Below are 18100 nucleotides of genomic sequence, written 5' to 3' on the forward strand. Positions count from 1 at the left end.
TTTTCCAGAGTACTTGGCAGGTCACCAAGTTCAGGCTATTCTGAACCAAATGGAATGATAGATTTTGTGAGGGAGAAGCCTGCCAAGCCCCACTCTTTTCCAGAGAGGGAATTTGGACAGATAACACATCCTGCTGATCCCAGCTGTGGCAGCATGGCAGGGGGAGCAAGAAAGACCCTCACATATGACTCATAACCAGCAAGTTAAATTTCATTCAAAGGCAGTGAGCTCTCCATGCAAATCCCCAGGTACTCATGTTATGCAGCCCCAGAAAATGCCCTTGCTTGCTGAGCTGCCTCTTCCTGCAAGTGCCATGTTGTCAAAAACCCAGTCTAGTATGGACCCAGTACTTTGCCACATGGAGCTCACCATACTTTAAATTTGTTAAAAAAAATCCAAGACCATTACAGGCTAAGGGACTGCTTACAATTACCATTACTTTGTAGTTGAGAGTACAGTTTGCAGGTTCCAGAGGTATTATTCAGTATAGATAAGGATTTTTATACACATATATGTGCAGATATATGTATTTATTTTATACATAGATATAAAAAAAAGTGAGGCAAAAAACTTCCAAAGCAGACACTGAGAGGCAAAATAGAAACTGTTATCTCCATTGTGAAAGAAACAAAACCACCCTATCCCTATCAGGGGGGTGTTATATGAATACCTAGCATTCCACTGCTGATTTATGTGCTCTCGTTTTATTTTGTATTTATTTTTTAAAAGAGTGAAGACTTCAAGCCAAAACTATCTGGAAGAATCAGGAACATAACTGGATTTATTTCCTAATATTGTTCTGAGGACCGTGAAGCTTTTACCTGTGTTTTACCTCCCAGAGTTTAGGCAGCAGGGGTAATTCTCCAGGCTTCTGCTGTGAGTTTACAGGCGGGAGGAGAAGTGCCTTGGCTTTACTGTACCACAGGGGTGGGTTTTTTTTTTGCTTTCTCAACTGCCACTAGAATTTTTGGAACCTGAAGTTCTTCCTGTGTTAAAGGGCCAGTAAATGACACGTGTCTCTTCTCTTTTCTTCCCTCTTAACCGAAAGTAGACTGCAATGTGCTCTGTCAAGTGTTGGGTTGTGGCTCAAAGAAAAAAAACACCCACCTCACTGCTCTCCAGAAAGTACTCTGACACAAGCTTAGCTTTACATAGGCTGCTTGGCCTTGAGGAATCAGTTAAACCTCCAAGTCAGGGCCTGGGTATGGCAGTAAGCTGAAAATCGCCTAAGATATAGTCACCCAGGCAAATATTATGGCGTTAAACGGCTCTACGTCAGCCTCACACATCACTGGCATTACTGTTTTTGTGAGGTTTTGGGGGTTTTGTTTGCAGTTTTTATCTGCCCTGTGCTTCCAACCGGGCTGGCCCGTGTACTTCAACCCGCCGACACCCAGCCCGGCTGCTGCCAGCTTGGGCGGCTTTGGAGCGACCGCCCCACGGGGAAGCAGCGCCCTGCCCGCCTGTGAGGTGGCCATGAACCTCACCGCCGGTGCCACCGTGATCGGTGCTATAGAGGGGAACGTCAGGCAGGGCCGAGCGCGGCCCTCATGAGACCCGCGCTGGGCCGGGCAGGCAAACTGCTCCTCAGAGAGCCCGCCCAGCTCTGGGGCCTTATCCGCTGCGGCGGCGGGGAGGTACGGCAGGCAGCTCGGAGCCTCCTCCCCGCCAACCGCTGCCACCCAGCCCGGGAAAGCGAAAGAAAAGAAGGCGGGAGAAAGGCCGGGGCGAAGGCGGTGCCCGTCTCTGTGCGGAGCCGCCCGCGCGATCACTGCTTTTTGGCTCTCGGGCCGCTCCGTAGCGTTCCCGGGAGAGAGCGGCATTGTGCAGCCTTTGGCCCCCACCGCGCATGCGCCGTTCTCACATTCTTCTTCTTCTCTCTCTCTCCCCCCACCTCCCTCTCCCCCCCCCCCCGCCCCAAGCCTGGCGGCCCCGGAGCTGCTGCTGCCGCGTTCCCCTCCCCTTCCGCGGCCGCACTCCTCCTTGCCGCGGAGGAGGCGGAGCTGCCGCCGCTGGCGGCCCCCCCTTCCCTCCCCCTGCCTTACGGTAAGTCACGGAGAGGCGCGGGGGGGCGGGCTGCTTCCCGTCCCGTCTCCTCCGCCGCCTCCGAACCGCCGAGCCTCCCGCGCCGCTGCCGTTTCCCGCGCGCGGCGCCGCCTCCCCTCAGGCGGCGCGCGGAGCCACCTTCCCCCGCTTCCCTCCCCTCGCGAGGGGCGCGCGCGGCTGTACCGGCCCTGCCTCGCGCCGCCGCCCTCCCGCCTTCACCTTCCACGCGGGCGGCTCGGCGGGGCGGCCGGGGGGGCTGCCGGCCCGCGCCCCTTGAGGGCGGGCTCCCCGCCCCCCCCCCCACGCCGCCGCTAACCGAGCGGGGAAGGGGCGTTTGTAGCCGCTGGCCGTGGCGCTGGGTGGGGGGCCGGTGGGTGTGTCGGTACCGCGTGCCCGGCGGCCGGGCCGGTGTCTGTACCGTACTGGTGCCAGGCTGGGGCTGCGGCCGCGCCGCGCCCGTGTTGTACCGGGCCGGTGCTAGGCCGGTGCCATGCCGGTACCATGGCCGGTGCCGTGCGTTTGCCGGGAACCCTCCGAGAGCCCCTCGAGCTGGCGCTTCGGCTTCATGCGGGAGGCTGCCGCGCTGCGGGCGGAGCTGAGCGCTGGCAGCAGCCTCCCTGCCTGCCCAAGTTCCCAGATTAGTTCCAGATGAAACGAATCCCATCTGCGTCTAAACCCCCCACCCCCCAAAACCCAGCAAAAAACCCCCCTCAAACTTCTAATTTCTCATCGCTGCGCCCGGCGGTTTGCCCACGCTGAGGAGAGGGCTTGGTAAAGCCGCCAGGCGACTGGGAGCGCTTTGCTCTGCCCCCCCCTTCCCTTTCCCTCCCTAGAAGGAGATGCTTAAAATGCCAGTAGTGGCTGGAAGAGCAAACGCTGTTGTTCCCAAATCTGCTGCCACCAGCAGAAAGGGAATGTAGCACTGGTGGGATATTGCGAGCGTACTTCTGAGGGCAAATCCTTAACTGAGCGAGCTGGAGGTGGTTCTGTTACTAAGGTGAAATGGAGCTGAGCTGCAGTGGGGATTTGCTCCCTCCGCAGCGTCGGCCCCGGTTACCGAATACCAGCACAGCGCTTTACCCGGGTTTTGTTCTGGAAAGCAAGTCTGGTGAGGCTAACATAGGGCTGGCTTTCAGGCAGGAGAAGGTCTGGGGTATAGAGAAGAGCCTGGTTTGATGTCCAGAGTGTTTAGGAGGGAAATACAAGACAAATCCTTGCATTCGAGGTGAAGGGGATGTAGCAGGGCCCTAAGCCTTGGAAACGCCTGGTGGGTTCTGTGTTTATTGCAATCTCGGATTCGGTACCTTAGTAAATCTGAAGGGGGGAAAAAATAAAGCCCTTGGACTGTACCTTGTATCTTTTTCCTGCAAGCTGTTGGATTTCTTGTGTGCTACACGCTGCTTGGGAGTGTTCTGGGGAAAATCTGATGGGAAAACCCTGCCGCACCTCAAAGCTGTTCTGCTTTATTTCTCTTTGGAATGGAGTGGAGTGGGAAAACGCTTTCCAAGAGGCGATCAAAGGCCATGGCTTGGGTTCTGAGTCTTGCACGTTAGCAGGTCTGAAGGCCTAAAATACTGCCGTGTTGCTAAACAGATAGAGAATATGGGTTTTCATACTGGTTTCTGGCAACCCGCAGTTAGACTAATCTCATTCTTCCAGCCACTGAGAATCTTTTTGACAGCTAATGAGAATATTTTGTTTTCCTTCCAGGTTTTCATTTCAGCGCGGTTCTCCTCTCTGTGGCAAGGGCTGCCTTTTGAAGCAGCGCATTCATTCTCCCCCTTCAAGCACCATAAGTCTCACTTGCCAGCTTCACAACCATGGCAACAGAAGAAAAGAAGCCAGATGCAGAATCCACCAAAACACAATCTACTCCTTCCTCCTCGACCAATCAGAGCAAGGTGTGTGTGGGGCTCCGAACAATATCCGTGTAAATACACATGGCCACTACCTGCATATTCAACAGGCAAACCAGAATTAAGAGGTTTAAAATCTTACATAAATCAAGAGCTTCTCCAGACCTCTCCTTCTGCTGTTATCTCGAGCTGAAAGCGTGCTGAGGATCTTATGGGAAAAGCGGATGGAGCACAGCCTCTTCTGTAGGGGGAGGGGGAGGTTGTTTGGTTTGTGGAAGTCCTTGCTAATGAATTACTTTTGTCTCTTTGAGCGTTAAAAAGAAAGGCTGTTTGTATCCCCGGGATGCCTTGAGGTGACTGGAGAATTGGCTGGCGAATCTGCAGTCCTAGCTGCAAAGTGGGGAAGCAGTAGTTATTCAGATCCTTTGACGCCTGCAGATGCTCAAAGATGTTCTAGTCTAACCATAAAGTCTTCATATAGGGTGAAAAGAGGAAAGAAAAGGGGTTTTAGGGGTATGGAGGAGTCTGCTCTTGATTTAGTTCACGATAAGGATGAAAACTGCAGACACTTAAAAGCACTGCACAGATCAATACCAATATTTTGATCTGGCAAACACTTTATGGATAGACTGTTGCATTTTTCCCACCTGTTTGTTGGTTTGGATGAAATTTATGTCAAGGATGAGTTGGTGTTGAGCCTGTAACAGTGAGGCGCTGATGGTCATGGGCAGCAACGGTGTTTGCTTTGGCTTTATGTATCTGGAGAGGGGGAAGAGAGGGAAATGCTGGAATCTCTCTATTAAGCTGAACATCCTTGCAGTCCATGACTCTGCACGGGCCCAGTCCGATACAGAGCTTGACACCAAGGTACTAAATTGGGAGTTTATGTAGCTCATTCATATGTATTTTTCTTACAGCCTGCACCAGTAAAACCAAACTACGCTCTAAAGTTCACGTTAGCAGGACACACGAAGGCAGTCTCGTCAGTAAAGTTTAGTCCTAATGGAGAGTGGCTAGCCAGCTCCTGTAAGTATTGTGTTCTTTTTCTCTCATCTAAAACATGCAGATGTGGGTCTAGAAGAACTGTCTTTAACGTTGCCTCCTTTGGATGGAGGAAGGATGTAGTGTCATGTTGTTTCTGAAAAGGAGCCGTACCAAAGCTGTCAGTCTTTGAGATAATCTGCTTTAAGCTTTTTAAGTTCTGTTACTTTGACCGCTGGATCTTCCTTGTGCAGCCAAGTTGGGGAGTCTCCTCTCTCACCTGTTCAGCTTTCTTTACTGAGCAAACAGGCAAAAAAGCATGCGCAGGATCCTTTTTCTTGTGCAGAGGAAACCCTGGTGCTTTTCTGTACAACCAAAGACATAGTTTAGGCTTTTAAATTAGGCTTTGGTTTAGTATCTGCAGGCAAAAGCTTTGCTGTGGGAAATAAGGAAGGTAGCTGTGCGCTACCAGAGTGGACTGTAGAGTGCAGTATGGAGGACTGGCCACGTGTCTCTGTAGGTGTACCTGTGGTGTTTAACACATCAGAGCCTTGGGCTGCCTATGTGGAATGGGTGGAAGGTCATTAGAAATAGCATTTCACTACTTGCTGCCTTCAGAGGCAGATGAAGGCCTGTCAGCCTTGGTGTTTCCTAAAAATGTTTGGTGGTCAACACTGTGTGACAGGTTTCCTTTGGAAGTGCATTTGTGTGACCCTCAGTGATGCAGAGAGGAGCTTTATGTAAGGGAAATTAAAAAGAATGTTGTTCAATATGATGGTGAGAGCCACTCAAGCATCTTCCAGACATGGGTATGGTGTAGGTCTCTTACTAACTGCAAACAGCCCTACGACCAGTGCAGTGCTCCTTATATAAATGCTTTTTTTCTTCAAGTGTCCTCATGAAAGTCTGTTGTCTACCCCCCACACAGGTTTTCCAACCTCTCCCCCTGGCAAATATCAACCTTTTTCTCTGGCATGTTTGACAAGTTAACACGGATAATATGCTTGGGGTTTTGCTTTCATTAAATTCAGCCTGGCTTATGCAATTTTTGTTCTTTTTGGGCAAAAACCTTTCATGGAACAGCATTACTTTTACCACTGGCAGTGCGAAACAAAAGCAGAAACCCAAGTTGTCATCAGAGAAACCAAAGCGGTCAGAGACTCTCTGCATTCCAGGCAGTTTATGTAATCTCAGCTGCTGCAGCTTGGCATGCATGAAGCTGTTCTTTACCAATTACATCTTACTTTATACATTTGGGTCTGCCTGTGGAGGGAGAACTAGCCAGTGTTCACAGAGATGTAGTTAACATATTTCTTTCCACCCAGAAGGGACAGCTGTATCTGTTGGTGCTGTTACTGTCCTAACTGGTACATTCTTTTCCAGCTGCTGACAAACTCATTAAAATTTGGGGAGCGTATGATGGCAAGTTTGAAAAAACAGTGTCTGGTCATAAACTGGTAAGTATGAGGAGATTACTGTGTGCTTGAACGTGAATTTACTTGTAAAGCCCTTTGCTTTCTTTTCCTCATGCAGAAATGTCTGTTCTTGGCTAGTTTGAGGTGATTTCTATAGAAGCCTTGTTCTTTGGTCTGGTTTTGTGCTTTGTTTATACAGTCCCACACAGCGGCGTGGGACTGGAATTGCTGAAGTAATACCAGGTCAGGCTGGAATCATGGCTGAGGGGCAGGCTGATAACGGAGTACCTGCGTGCACGCTGCTTGGCTGGTTTCTTGAGTCCCTCTGTTTCAGGAACACCAGCCTCGGCCACGTGGCAGGGTGTTCTTGGGTGAAAATCCCTGTAAACTGAAACACTCTGTGCTGTTCCATCTTTCCTTTGTATATGGAGCAGAATGGCTGGCCTTTTAAGGAGACTTAATTTTTCTCATGGGTTTGCCTCTGTAAACACACCACTTACTCATTCTGCAAGGTTCTAAAGGAATCACAAACCCCAAAATCCTTTGGTTTTATTTTCTGAAGTTTTTTACATGCTGAAGTTTTGTAAGCAGAGATGGAGATTCACATTAAGAAGAACCAGTAGGTTCTTGTTCTCCAGCCTTTAGGGACTCGGGCCATAAAGAACAAGCTTCTCATGAAGAGAAGCCACTTATTCAGATTAGTTTATGTAGTGTAGTGTTTATGAATTCCAAGAAAGGGTGTTGGTGGCCACAATAAGAGCTACATGAACAATTAGGAGTATATGGCTTAAAATGAAAAGTGTCAGAGGAGCTTTTAACCTAGTTAAATCAATGAATTCCTGACTCTCTGTGCTGATTTTTCTTTCAAGGTTCAGCTGTGACTATAATATGCAGTCTGTGTTTTCCATTTCCCTGTGTTTATGAACAAACAGAGCTGAGAATTGTTTTCCTTTGTTTTAGGGAATCTCTGATGTTGCTTGGTCATCAGACTCCAACCTTCTTGTCTCTGCCTCCGATGATAAAACTCTCAAAATATGGGATGTAAGCTCGGTAAGGGCAGACACTATTATTTACCTTCCTCCTCCCCAGTGCTGGCATCTTCACTCGTGTTCTTACAGATGGCCTTAATGTGCTGTGATGAGATAAGGTAGTTTGATGCACTGTCTCCTCTTTTGGGTCATGCTCACTCTTTCCAGCTTATAACAAGCTGATGTTTGAGTGGGCTGTGAGGTTGATTGAATTATGCAGCAAATGGAAAGAGGGGGGGATACCTGTGGGTACTGTGAGGAGTCTGGTGATCTTCTGAGAGTGCTTAAGCCTTATAACAACAGTGCAACTGCAGGCTTTATTTCCAAAAGCAGCATCTTGTATTAAACTTTTTTTATAACTTATCAGAGCTTTGCTTGGCTTGTCTCCTCTCCCCCTTCCTTTTCTGCAGTGACAATGAGAATTGGGTAATATAGTTGATTTTTGAGGTATGTTAAACTGCCTTGTTCCCCTGAGTTGCCCAAAGGGTTTACAGCTTGGCTGCAGTCATTAAAAATGTGTCTTTTTAAAAAATTCCTCTAGTTTTGCTGTAGCTGGTCCTCTGCCCATCTAAATCTAGGGCTAGAGATGGTTTCTGTGCTGTGCAGTGATTAACCTTAACACAGCTTACCTGAGTGCATTTATGGCTGAGAAGGATGCTGCATATTTAACTCTGCTGAATTTTATTTCAGGGTAAGTGCTTAAAGACGTTGAAAGGGCACAGTAACTATGTTTTCTGCTGCAACTTCAACCCTCAGTCAAACCTCATCGTTTCTGGATCAGTAAGTTATTAATTTTTTTTTTTTTAATTATTTGTGCAAAGCAAATGCTGTACACTGCTGTCACCTGATGTTGAGGGGACAGACAGGTTCTTTTTGGGATCCCTAACAGAATGATAATGGCACTAAATAGTAGTTACAATTAAAGCTTTATTTTCATACCAGGATATTGTGATTAATATAGCACAGAATTTAAGTTTCTGTGGGCAGAATCAGCGTAGTACAATTTATAGGGTAGTGTAATACAAAATTTAGCATACAACTTAGAATTCCTCATCACCTAGTTCCTAACTTAAAAGTATGATGTCTCATCACCTGGACCCTCCTCAGATTGGGTCAGATCTTCATGCGTGGTTTGCTGTATCAACATAGAAATCATAATCTAAACTCTAAAAATCACGGAAAAGAATAAGAGTTGCTCAATCCTTGGAGGAAGCAGGTGATGGTGGGGTCATCCCTGGCTACTGGGGTGTCACAGTTACTGTCCAGCAGCAGTTCTGGTCCAGGTTCCATGCTTAGGACTTGTAACGGCTTGGTTTTTTAGACGGTGCTGTGTGTGCAGTTACACTTCCCTGTTTGGGGACGGGGCGATCCCCACCATCACGCTGGCCAGGTGCCCACGACCTTCAAGGCTGTCGAGGAAGGGAGTCTGCCTGGCGCCCAGGAACCTTGAGCCTGGTAGGGAGGGGAAAAAGCAATCTGTTTGGTTTGTCTACTTGGTTCACAGGATCTTCAGGGTCTGGTAAAGAGGGAGAGGGAAGAAATACGTCACCCAGTCCCAGAGAATGGCTGCTTGCCTTATAAAATGGTGTTAGTTACAACAACCATGTTACCAGGGGTCGGGAGCAAGTCACAACCCCTTACCATTGAAATTCTCTTCCTCTGCAAGCACAGCTTGTAGTCAGGTGAACTATGCTGTGCCACTGCTGTCTGTGCTTGGGGACATAGTGAAGCCCTTAACCCACCCTCAACATGGAGGTGTCCTGCCTGGAGAGGAAGAGTTTGGGGAGCTGTAGTCCCAGTCTCTGTGCTCTGTAGTGCTGGTGTCCTAGGCTTTCTAGCTGGAGGAAGGCTACAACACCTTTCATGCCTGGATTAGGTGCATCATTAAACTACCTTGTGCATTTCTTCCATCTTCAGTTTGACGAAAGTGTGAGGATATGGGATGTGAAAACGGGGAAGTGCCTCAAGACGTTACCTGCTCATTCCGACCCAGTTTCAGCTGTAAGTCTCTCCATCCTTATTTTGCTTAGCAGAGCTCCTCTCCTACCTCTGCAGAGAGGTGGATTTGTGCTCTAACTCTTATTATCAAGTCCTTACGCAGTGTAGTGGTGGATTTGCTGGTGGTCATTGCTCAATGGGAATGAAATGAACTGTCTTCTCTGTGTGATTGGTGTGGATTTTGGTCTTGGGTGTTCCTGTGGGGAGCAGTGGTGTGCCAGCTATGCCTGAGTGTAGCAGTCTGTTGCTGGGGCACAGATTTGTGATCAATTGAGGATCAGAGAACAGCCTGTATGTCTGCTGCGTTTGTGTTGTCCCAAGCTGTTACTGCAGTTTGGAGCAGGATAGTTCCATAATATGCTGTGTTTCAAACCCCATTCATTTAATAAGTAAAAGGAGCTTGGAATACAGCAGTGGCCATTCAGTGCAGGGAAGGTGTTCGGCTCTTAATATTTTTGAAGTTAAGGAAACTGGAAAAAACTTGAGCATCAAACATGCTAAACTATTGCTGTCATAATACAGTTGTTTTGCCTTGTCTATGAGATATTTCATACTTGGGAATAAATGTTAGTAATAACAATTCTTTAAAATAGCAGTGTTTTGAGGTGTGGGGTTGTCGTGGTTTTGGCTAGGAGGGAGTTAATTTCTGTTCTAGCACTGGATGGAATGCTGTGTTTGGGAGTTAGGATGGGAGCAGTGCTGATAACACCCCGATGTTTCTAGTTGTTGCCAAGTAATCAAGGACTTTTTCAGTTCTTCATATTTCCCTACTAATGAGAAAGGAGGGGATGCAGCCAGGACAGGTGACCCGAACTGGCCAAAGGGGGGGGGGGTATTCCATGCCAATTATATCATGCTCAGTATAAAGGGGGGGCTGGTGGGAGGAGGAGCAGGTGGCTCCAGGACATACATTTTTTGGGGACAGTCTGGTTCTAGGATGGCTCTGGGTGGCACGGCCTGAGCTGTGTGTAGTTTGGTGAGAAGCTGCATTGTGTATCACCAGTTGCATATATTTTGTGCTCTAAAGTCCTGTTGTTAAATCTATCCTTCTGCTAGTCTAGTAAACTATCCTTATCCCAACCCATGGGGTTTTGGTTTCTTGGTTTTGGGGTTTTTTTCCTTTCCCTTCCCTCCCCCCTAATTCCTCCCCACTTCCTTTTAAAAAACAAGCGACTGTGTGGTGCTCAGCTCTCAGCTGGGGCAAAATCATGACAGGGGAGTAAATTGACCTTAAAACATATATATAACTACATATGAAGTTAAATCCCATGTCCTTAAAATGATACGGTACTGTGCCCTGGTTTGATACTGCTGTTACTGGAGCTGCCAGAACAGAGCTCCTGAAGAGTATTCTGGTCCCTGATGCTTAATTAAACAGCTGTAGTTAAAATCCTTCCCTCTTTATAATTATGCCAGACAGACTGGGAGAGCGGGGAGGGGAGGGAAGGAAGGGAAGAATCTTGGTTTTAATGGTGTTACCCATCTAAACCAGTACCTATTCTTTGTATGTCATGTTGACTTTCTGCTTCCATCCACGTGAATTGCAGTGTCAGGAATGGAAGATTAACACTTTCAGTGGGGCTTAAAAAGTCCATCTTTCTGAACATCAGTAGTTATTTTTCCCCTTCTATAATATTACAGGTGCATTTTAATCGTGATGGATCCCTTATAGTGTCAAGTAGCTATGATGGACTCTGGTAAGTGGTTATTTCTTGTCTGCAGCACTGTTCAAACCTTTTACTTTTTTTTAAAAAGCAATTTTAAAAAATGGACTTTTAAAAAAATATCTTGTATTTGTAGTGTTAAAATCAGAACAGAGACTTCAAGACCAATAGTAATGACTCTTGTTTGGTTTTAATAGTCGAATCTGGGATACAGCATCAGGGCAGTGCTTGAAAACGCTGATTGGTGAGTAGGAATGCTGCTTGTTGTGCTCCATTCTTCGCTGTTAAGTTGTGATGCAGATATTCTGTGGGTGGTGGCTGTCTTAATCTCTGTCTTGCTGTCTCCCTGCCATTCTGTTAGGACACTTTTACCCTCCCATCTGCAATAAGAGGAACTATCTTCTCACATGAAGGGATATTCACTTTATATTGCATAACACTCAAAGCTTGATGGACAAATGAGGGTTTTCCAGTTTTTGGCTCTGTAGCACTTGCTGTGCAGCAGCTGAGAGCTGTAAGGACAGAGTTGGTTGTGCTGCTGGATGTGATGAAAACGTGTTGTCTGACTACACAACCTGCCTGTTTTTATTGCAAGATGCATCTTGTGAACATGGCTAATAAAAGGAAGCCACTTGTGGGGCATAGGTTCCATGTCCTCTGTGTTGTAAAACATTATATGGCACTGCAAATACATAGATACAATGATTTTTAAAAGGTATAGATGTCATCTTGCTCTGATATGTATTGATTTAAGGAAGGAAGGAAAATTTGCTTACAATGGGTTATTTAAAATGTTTATAAGAAAAATGCTTAATATTCTTTTCTTAAGTGACTGAAAACAGTCACCTTTCCTATGCTTCTCTACACTGAGCTCGTGTTTTAGTGAAACAATTAACAATTTATTGTCAAAAGAAATTCCTTGTCAGTGAGGCAATACCTGTGCACTGTTTCACACTGCTCTTATCTTCACTGTAGATGATGATAACCCTCCTGTGTCTTTCGTGAAATTCTCCCCAAATGGCAAATACATACTAGCTGCAACTTTGGACAAGTAGGTATTATGAAAAAAAACCCCAAACCAAACTGTGAAATGTCTATGAGTATCAGATAAATGTTTCTTTTGCTGTTCTTTAGTATGTATGAACTTTACTATGAGAGCTATGCATCTTCAGAAGCATGGGAGGTGGTGTGCTTTGTGAAAGACAAAGGCAGGGCTTGGCTCTTTTTAGTGCTGTTTAGGGATTGCAACACCCACTCATTCCTTCTTGTACCTTTCAAAACCTCAGCATTCCCTTATATTAATTGTGTGATTCCTTTGTGACGTCAAGAGACAGGAAATCCAGCCTGTAAAAGGCTGCAGCATATAAATAATTCTGTGTGTAAGGCATAAAAGCTGTGCAGGTAGGCTGATGGTGTTGAGTATTATTTGCCTGCAGAACTTCCATGCAGCTATTGAGAAGGGAGTAGCTGGTTTGTCATCTCCATCCACAGACAGTAATGATGCTGTTGCTTTTTTGAGACCTTCCTCTCCTAGGTCATGAGGTTGATGCTCTCCCTGTCTGAGCATCTTCGTTCAAAAGATGCCACGAGCTGCTGCCAGCCTCTTTCAACTAGTTGCTGTTAAGCAGAGAAACCCCCGATTGTGGTTCCCCAGGAAGAGAAAGGGGGCTGTTCTGCAGGCTCTGGCAGCAGTGTGGGTGTCCATACAGGTGGTCTGCGCCTGGAGATGCACAGGGCTTGCTTAGTCTGTGTAAGAGCTTAGTGCTTACCTAAAGCAAGTGATTCCCTTCAAGTCTGCCAAAACACCTCTGCCTCTCACTGGAATTTGTCTCTTCTCCTGCTCCTTGTTTCCCTAGCTGTCAGGTCACTATTTATCAATAAGCTTGCAGGTGTGAGGAAATACCTAAAGCCACCCTTTCTATATAGGAGAATATGGATGGCATGGCAGTAAAATTGGTACAGCTTTAGTTAACCCCAAAGTACTTCAAAGCCAGGCTGAAGTGATTCATGTAGACTTGAAGAACTCTGCTATGGAGGAAATTTTTCCTTTTCCCACCGCTAGGAGATTGTCAGGTGAAACAAACCAAACACTGAGAACTAAAATATTTGTTTTTTCTGTTGTTTTATAGTACTCTGAAACTTTGGGACTACAGCAAAGGAAAGGTAAAACCAATCCTGTCTCACTGTGTAGGCTTAATGAAGTTTCTAAGAAAATCTGGGTTTCATGGGTGTCTTTTTAAGATGGCTTGACATAATACTCATAACATGAGTATTGTAGGAAAAAAAAAAGCAGTAGTATCCCTTTGTTGGAGGGCACTGAAGATGACTATGGGGAAAAAAAAAGAAGTGATTTGGCTCCTGCATAGCCCTGAGACATTAAGTAAAGCTATATTTCAGTATTTTTCTCTTTATGAACAGTAAGTTCCTCTTGCCTTTTTTTCTCTGTGGTAATGTGACAAATTTAGAGCTTCCCCCCACAAATTGTTTAGTGCTGTAGGGCAGAGATGCCCTCTGCATCCTCTAGATAAGTTGGCGGGGTGGGAGACACAGGCAGACATGTTTAGTCTATTCTGCCATGGGAGTTTGTCCTTGGCTGATAAAACTATCTCAGAGCTGTGCTTAACATCTTGTGGCTCTTCTCTTTCAGTGCCTGAAGACGTACACAGGACACAAAAATGAGAAGTACTGCATATTTGCAAATTTCTCTGTTACTGGTGGAAAGGTTAGTGCTTGCTGAGACCCTTTTTACCCCTGTGTGGTGTTTACTGCTTTTGCTCTGTAGAAGAAATGATAGTTTGGGGCTGGAAACCTCCCTTGGTGGGTGCTGCCTCCCAGGTGCCATAGTGCAGGGAGGGAAGGGAGTGTCTTAGGAAGGTCACCCTGAGCCTCTCTGGTGTCTGTGTCTCTAGGTGGGCATGCTGTCTCATGACAGGCTCTGCCACTGCAGCAGCAGCAAAGGGTTCTTCCCGCAGCAGGAGAGCGGTTGTTTGTGTATCAGTTGGCCATAGCACAGAGCCATCAGCCATTGGATGATAAGTTGGTGTGTTCTGGTTCAGATAACAGAACAAGTCAGCAGATACTAAGTCCTAACACACCTCAGAATCACTTTAGCACCTTTTGCTCTCTTAATTTTCTTCCTCTGGCATACGTGGAGTGGAACAAAGCTTCTTGCTGCTTATATGTGCTGAGAGAATGAGCCGCATCAAGCCGTTGTATAATACTGCAAGCTCCCTTTCAGCAGTGAAGTGTTCACTGAACACTTGCAGATAATACAGATGAAGAGAAAGGTTAAAATAACTGCTTTTTTTCTCTGCCCCTCCAGTGGATCGTGTCGGGTTCAGAAGACAACCTGGTTTATATTTGGAATCTTCAGACAAAAGAGATTGTACAGAAATTACAAGGACACACAGGTGTGGAGGAGGAGTTTGGGTTTATTGGTGGGAGTATTTTCTCTCTGATGTTTAGTTTTGACTGTCAGACCAATAAATACTTGGCTGGCTGAAGTTTAATTGAACTTCAGGAGTTCACTCCTTTTTATGAAGGTTCTTCTATAGGCATTTCAAGTGTTTAGTCTTTCACTGGGAGCTCTTTGACATCAGCTCATAAAAGAGGCTTCCTTGAGTTCAGAACTGGTTGTGATATTGAAGTGACTCATAACATTTGGTGACCCATTAATGCCTTCCAAAGCTGCAGCTCTTGGAAGGATGAGTGAGGCAGTCCTGCTGTCTGCAAATGTCCAGGAGCATGCCTGGTCCTGAAGGCAGAGCTGAGCGTGTGTCAAGATGTCACCTGGAGGGTACAGTCAGTCCCATCAGCGAGGGCTTTCCTGCCCTGGCTCTCAGGGAATTGTGCTGTGAAATCCAAGCGCGTTTACTCCTTTGCAGGACCATTTATTCCTTTGCAGGACCATTGGTTTGGACTGTAGGTTGGGGCAGTAGCAGCAGGTTTTCATTTTCAGGCAAGGCCCTGAAGGTGCAGCACTGCCTCAGCCTTGAACAGCATGTTGAAAATACTTTACGTGGAAGGAAAAAAACTGAGCTGGGTTTTTACTAGCTGTGTCTGACACCATATGCCAAGAGTTTTGCCTGTGAAGTAAGCAAGAACTAGAATCTAGACAGTTCATAAGTTCTGAAACCCACCACACACTTTCCAACTACTACTCTCAATTCTCTCCTGCGAGTATCTCCTTTCACAGAGAAGCATTAGTTGGAAAAAATGTGGATGAATAACGCGTTAGTAATTCTGCTACAAGGAAATAGTGACTTGGCTGTGCTGTTTTAAAATGCAGTAGCAATACACATTCATCTTCAGAAATGCTGCTATAAACCGGATTTCCTTGCTGTAAATAATATTTATATATCTTTTCTTCTTTGCTTTAGATGTCGTCATCTCCACGGCTTGTCACCCCACAGAAAACATCATCGCGTCAGCGGCACTAGAAAACGACAAAACAATTAAACTGTGGAAGAGTGACTGTTAAACGTTCCAGCATCACTTCAGAGACTGTCAGGAAACGATGTTTTTCAAGTATTAAAAAAAACCCACGTGAGAATAATAAATCCAGTTTGGCAGGAAACCTGAAGAATATTTGATAAAAGTGGTTTCTCTTAGTCTTGGCCCAAAGAAAACGTCTTAGCTCTTGGCTAGAACTGGGCAGTGTGGTGTTGGTGGTGGGGGGAAAAAAGGTCAAAAAGGTCGTCTTTTAATTGCCTAATCTTTTGGCTGGCAAATGGATTGTTGTGGCATGGCGTAACAAGTGTCAGCCTTGTACTGGACACCCCAAAGATACTGTACTTTACGGTGGCATTACTGCTGGGCACTGTTGCTGCTTAAGGAAGAGCCACCGGTCTACTTTGTAACAGTAAATTAAGTCACAAGCCTAGAAATGTGTGGAAATTTTTTTTTTTTAAATGTCTAATTTTGTATTTGTTTTTTTTTTTTCTTCACAAATGTAGATTTTAGTCTTTGGGAAGTTTCTGTATTGTTTTCAATAGGAGTACTGCATCTTTTAAGGGTGCTTCATTTTAAACACTCAGCTCAAACTTTGTGACCAAATAAACCCGTGCAGTTCCAGATTGCCCTCTTCCCACCCCTGACTTGACTCCTGTGGTGAAATCTCCTCTTACCTTCTGTATAGTTGCTTACCTCTTGTTATGTGTGTTTAATAGATGCTGTTCTAGAGCAAAGTTACAGTTCTTCTGTTAACCATTAAAATGAATCCTGCTTGTAGTTGTTCTCAGCATATTTTAATATTTTTTTTTTCCTTTTCTGGTTATAAAGGAAACTCACAGGACACTGTAAAGTTCTTGCAATGTAAAAAAGGAAGCGACAGACTTTTGTATCTTGAAAAATCGTATGAAGCTGTATTGATAATGGCATGACTCTGTATTTCAGCGTTGGTATTTCTTTCCCTTTTTGTCATACCCCTGTGGTATTTACACATCATCAAAAAAGAAAAAAAAAAAAAAGGAAAAAAAAATGCCATAATAAAAAGGTGGGATTTTATGTGTATGTTTGTGGTAAGAGTTTACTACTGTGACATGTCGGTGTCCAAAGAAGCCTCCCTTAAAAAAGCGCCTTTGGGAGGAAGTATTTCTGTTGCCAACTCCTTTAAGGAGGAAGAAAGGAGGAGGAGCAGCAGCAGCGTGGTGCTTTACATCTCTTGTGGAGAAAGAAGAGAGGAGCGTAACTCAAGTTGGAATCTGCTTAAAGAAAGGAAGAAGATTAAACTGAAGGTGGCTTCAGCAGAGGTGATGAGAACAAACCCACGTTGAAACCTCTGGCTAAGGGGAAAGGCATCCTGCTGCCCTTGGGCCTGCTGAACGATGAGTGAGTTGTGAGTTTTACTGCGCTCCAGAGGTTCTGCTCTCAGGAGACGTTTGGTCCTGGGGAAGGAAAAATCCATTCTTATTTTTTTTACCTACATGATGTGTTTGATAATAAAATCAATTGCAGTTGCAAACCTCTCCTCTAGTGCCTGCTCGCAAACTGCTCTGCTTCCCCCTTGGTGAAGATGATGGCTGCAGGGCGTGAGGTACAGCTTTGCTTTTGAAAATAGAAAAACAGCTGTGGTGAGCTGGTGCTGGATCAGCCATTGATGAGATTGCTGTCTTCTGAGGCTTTTTCTGAAGGATGATGTGTCTGGGCTTCGTGTCACTGCTGAAATAACCCATTTCTTAGCTTGATGGTTTTGTTTTGGTCTTTTTTTTTTCTCACAAGCAGAGGAAGCTTTCACTTATGAGATGAGGCTGTGCTGCTTTAATGCTGTTCATCCCTGCAGCAAAGTGTTTTCACCCAGATCCCCTAATGTTCTGTAGCATGGTGCTTCCTCTGTAACTGTGTGTGTGTGGCTCTGCTTGCCGGGCTGTGCTATGGCACTCCCTGCCCTCTGAGCTGCAGGGAGATGGCTTCCCAGCTCTCAGGAGGAAATCTCTTGGGCAGGGATCTGCTCTTCACACATTCACAGAGCTGTAGGGGTTGGAAGGGACCTTCAGGATTACATGGAGTCCAACCCCCCAGAGAATAAAACTCCAAAACTGAAGAGCTGTGACATACAGGATCTGCTCACCCAGCTGCCTGTAATGGTTAAGTTCCTAGGGTAGATAATAGCTCTGCTTAGCTGTGCAGCTACCCAGCCTGGCATGTTAGGGGTAGTTCTGTGGTCAGGACTAGCTAATCCTGGCAGCCTGGCTCGCCTGGCTGCTTGTGTTAGGTACAGGCTGGAGCATGTTGCAGTGTGTTGAGAGAGCTCTGCTCTTCCGGTTGGGGCAAAAGGAGACTCTGGGTGCAGACAAGAGCCGGCGGGACCTGGTTTTGTGGGGTTTGACCCTTCGAGGAGGGAGTTAAGGGGAAAAAAAAACATGGTTAGATGCCACGAAGTAGGTGGCAGTGCCTTAACCGTATGCGTGTTGTACAGGCCACAAGGGCCTCTTCCATCCTTATCAAGGGGAGTGCTAACCTTCTCTCCTTTCATACAACACACTAAACACGCTCGGTCTCCTGCTATTTAAACCTCCCCTGATATGCAGCTATTCTGGTTAGGGTGAGACAACGTCCGCCCTTTATTTCTTCTCAATTTGACAGGTACGTTTTATCCACATATTAAACGTTTA

General features: G+C 46.1%; 1 protein-coding gene across 1 annotated transcript; it reads left to right on the plus strand.

Annotated features, from left to right (window-relative positions):
- Positions 1 to 3683: 3683 nt before the first annotated feature.
- On the plus strand, positions 3684 to 16944 carry WDR5 (WD repeat domain 5). Its single transcript, XM_084272375.1, has 13 exons — positions 3684 to 3947; positions 4820 to 4928; positions 6267 to 6340; positions 7259 to 7348; positions 8017 to 8106; positions 9244 to 9327; positions 10966 to 11021; positions 11186 to 11232; positions 11964 to 12039; positions 13118 to 13151; positions 13636 to 13710; positions 14311 to 14398; positions 15368 to 16944. Exons 1-13 carry the CDS (start codon positions 3867 to 3869, stop codon positions 15466 to 15468), a joined length of 1005 nt encoding a protein of 334 aa, XP_084128501.1. The 5' UTR covers positions 3684 to 3866; the 3' UTR covers positions 15469 to 16944.
- Positions 16945 to 18100: the final 1156 nt, after the last annotated feature.

Source organism: Gallinula chloropus (genome assembly GCF_964237585.1).
Source record: "Gallinula chloropus genome assembly, chromosome: 18".
Classification (NCBI taxonomy): domain Eukaryota; kingdom Metazoa; phylum Chordata; class Aves; order Gruiformes; family Rallidae; genus Gallinula; species Gallinula chloropus.

Coding starts and splice junctions, on each gene's coding strand:
- WDR5 (XM_084272375.1), top strand. CDS start 3,867: ATGGCAACAGAAGAAAAGAAGCCAGATGCAGAATCCACCAAAACACAA. Junction 7,349..8,016: donor AAATATGGGATGTAAGCTCG/GTAAGGGCAGAC, acceptor ATTTTATTTCAG/GGTAAGTGCTTAAAGACGTT. Junction 8,107..9,243: donor ACCTCATCGTTTCTGGATCA/GTAAGTTATTAA, acceptor TTCCATCTTCAG/TTTGACGAAAGTGTGAGGAT.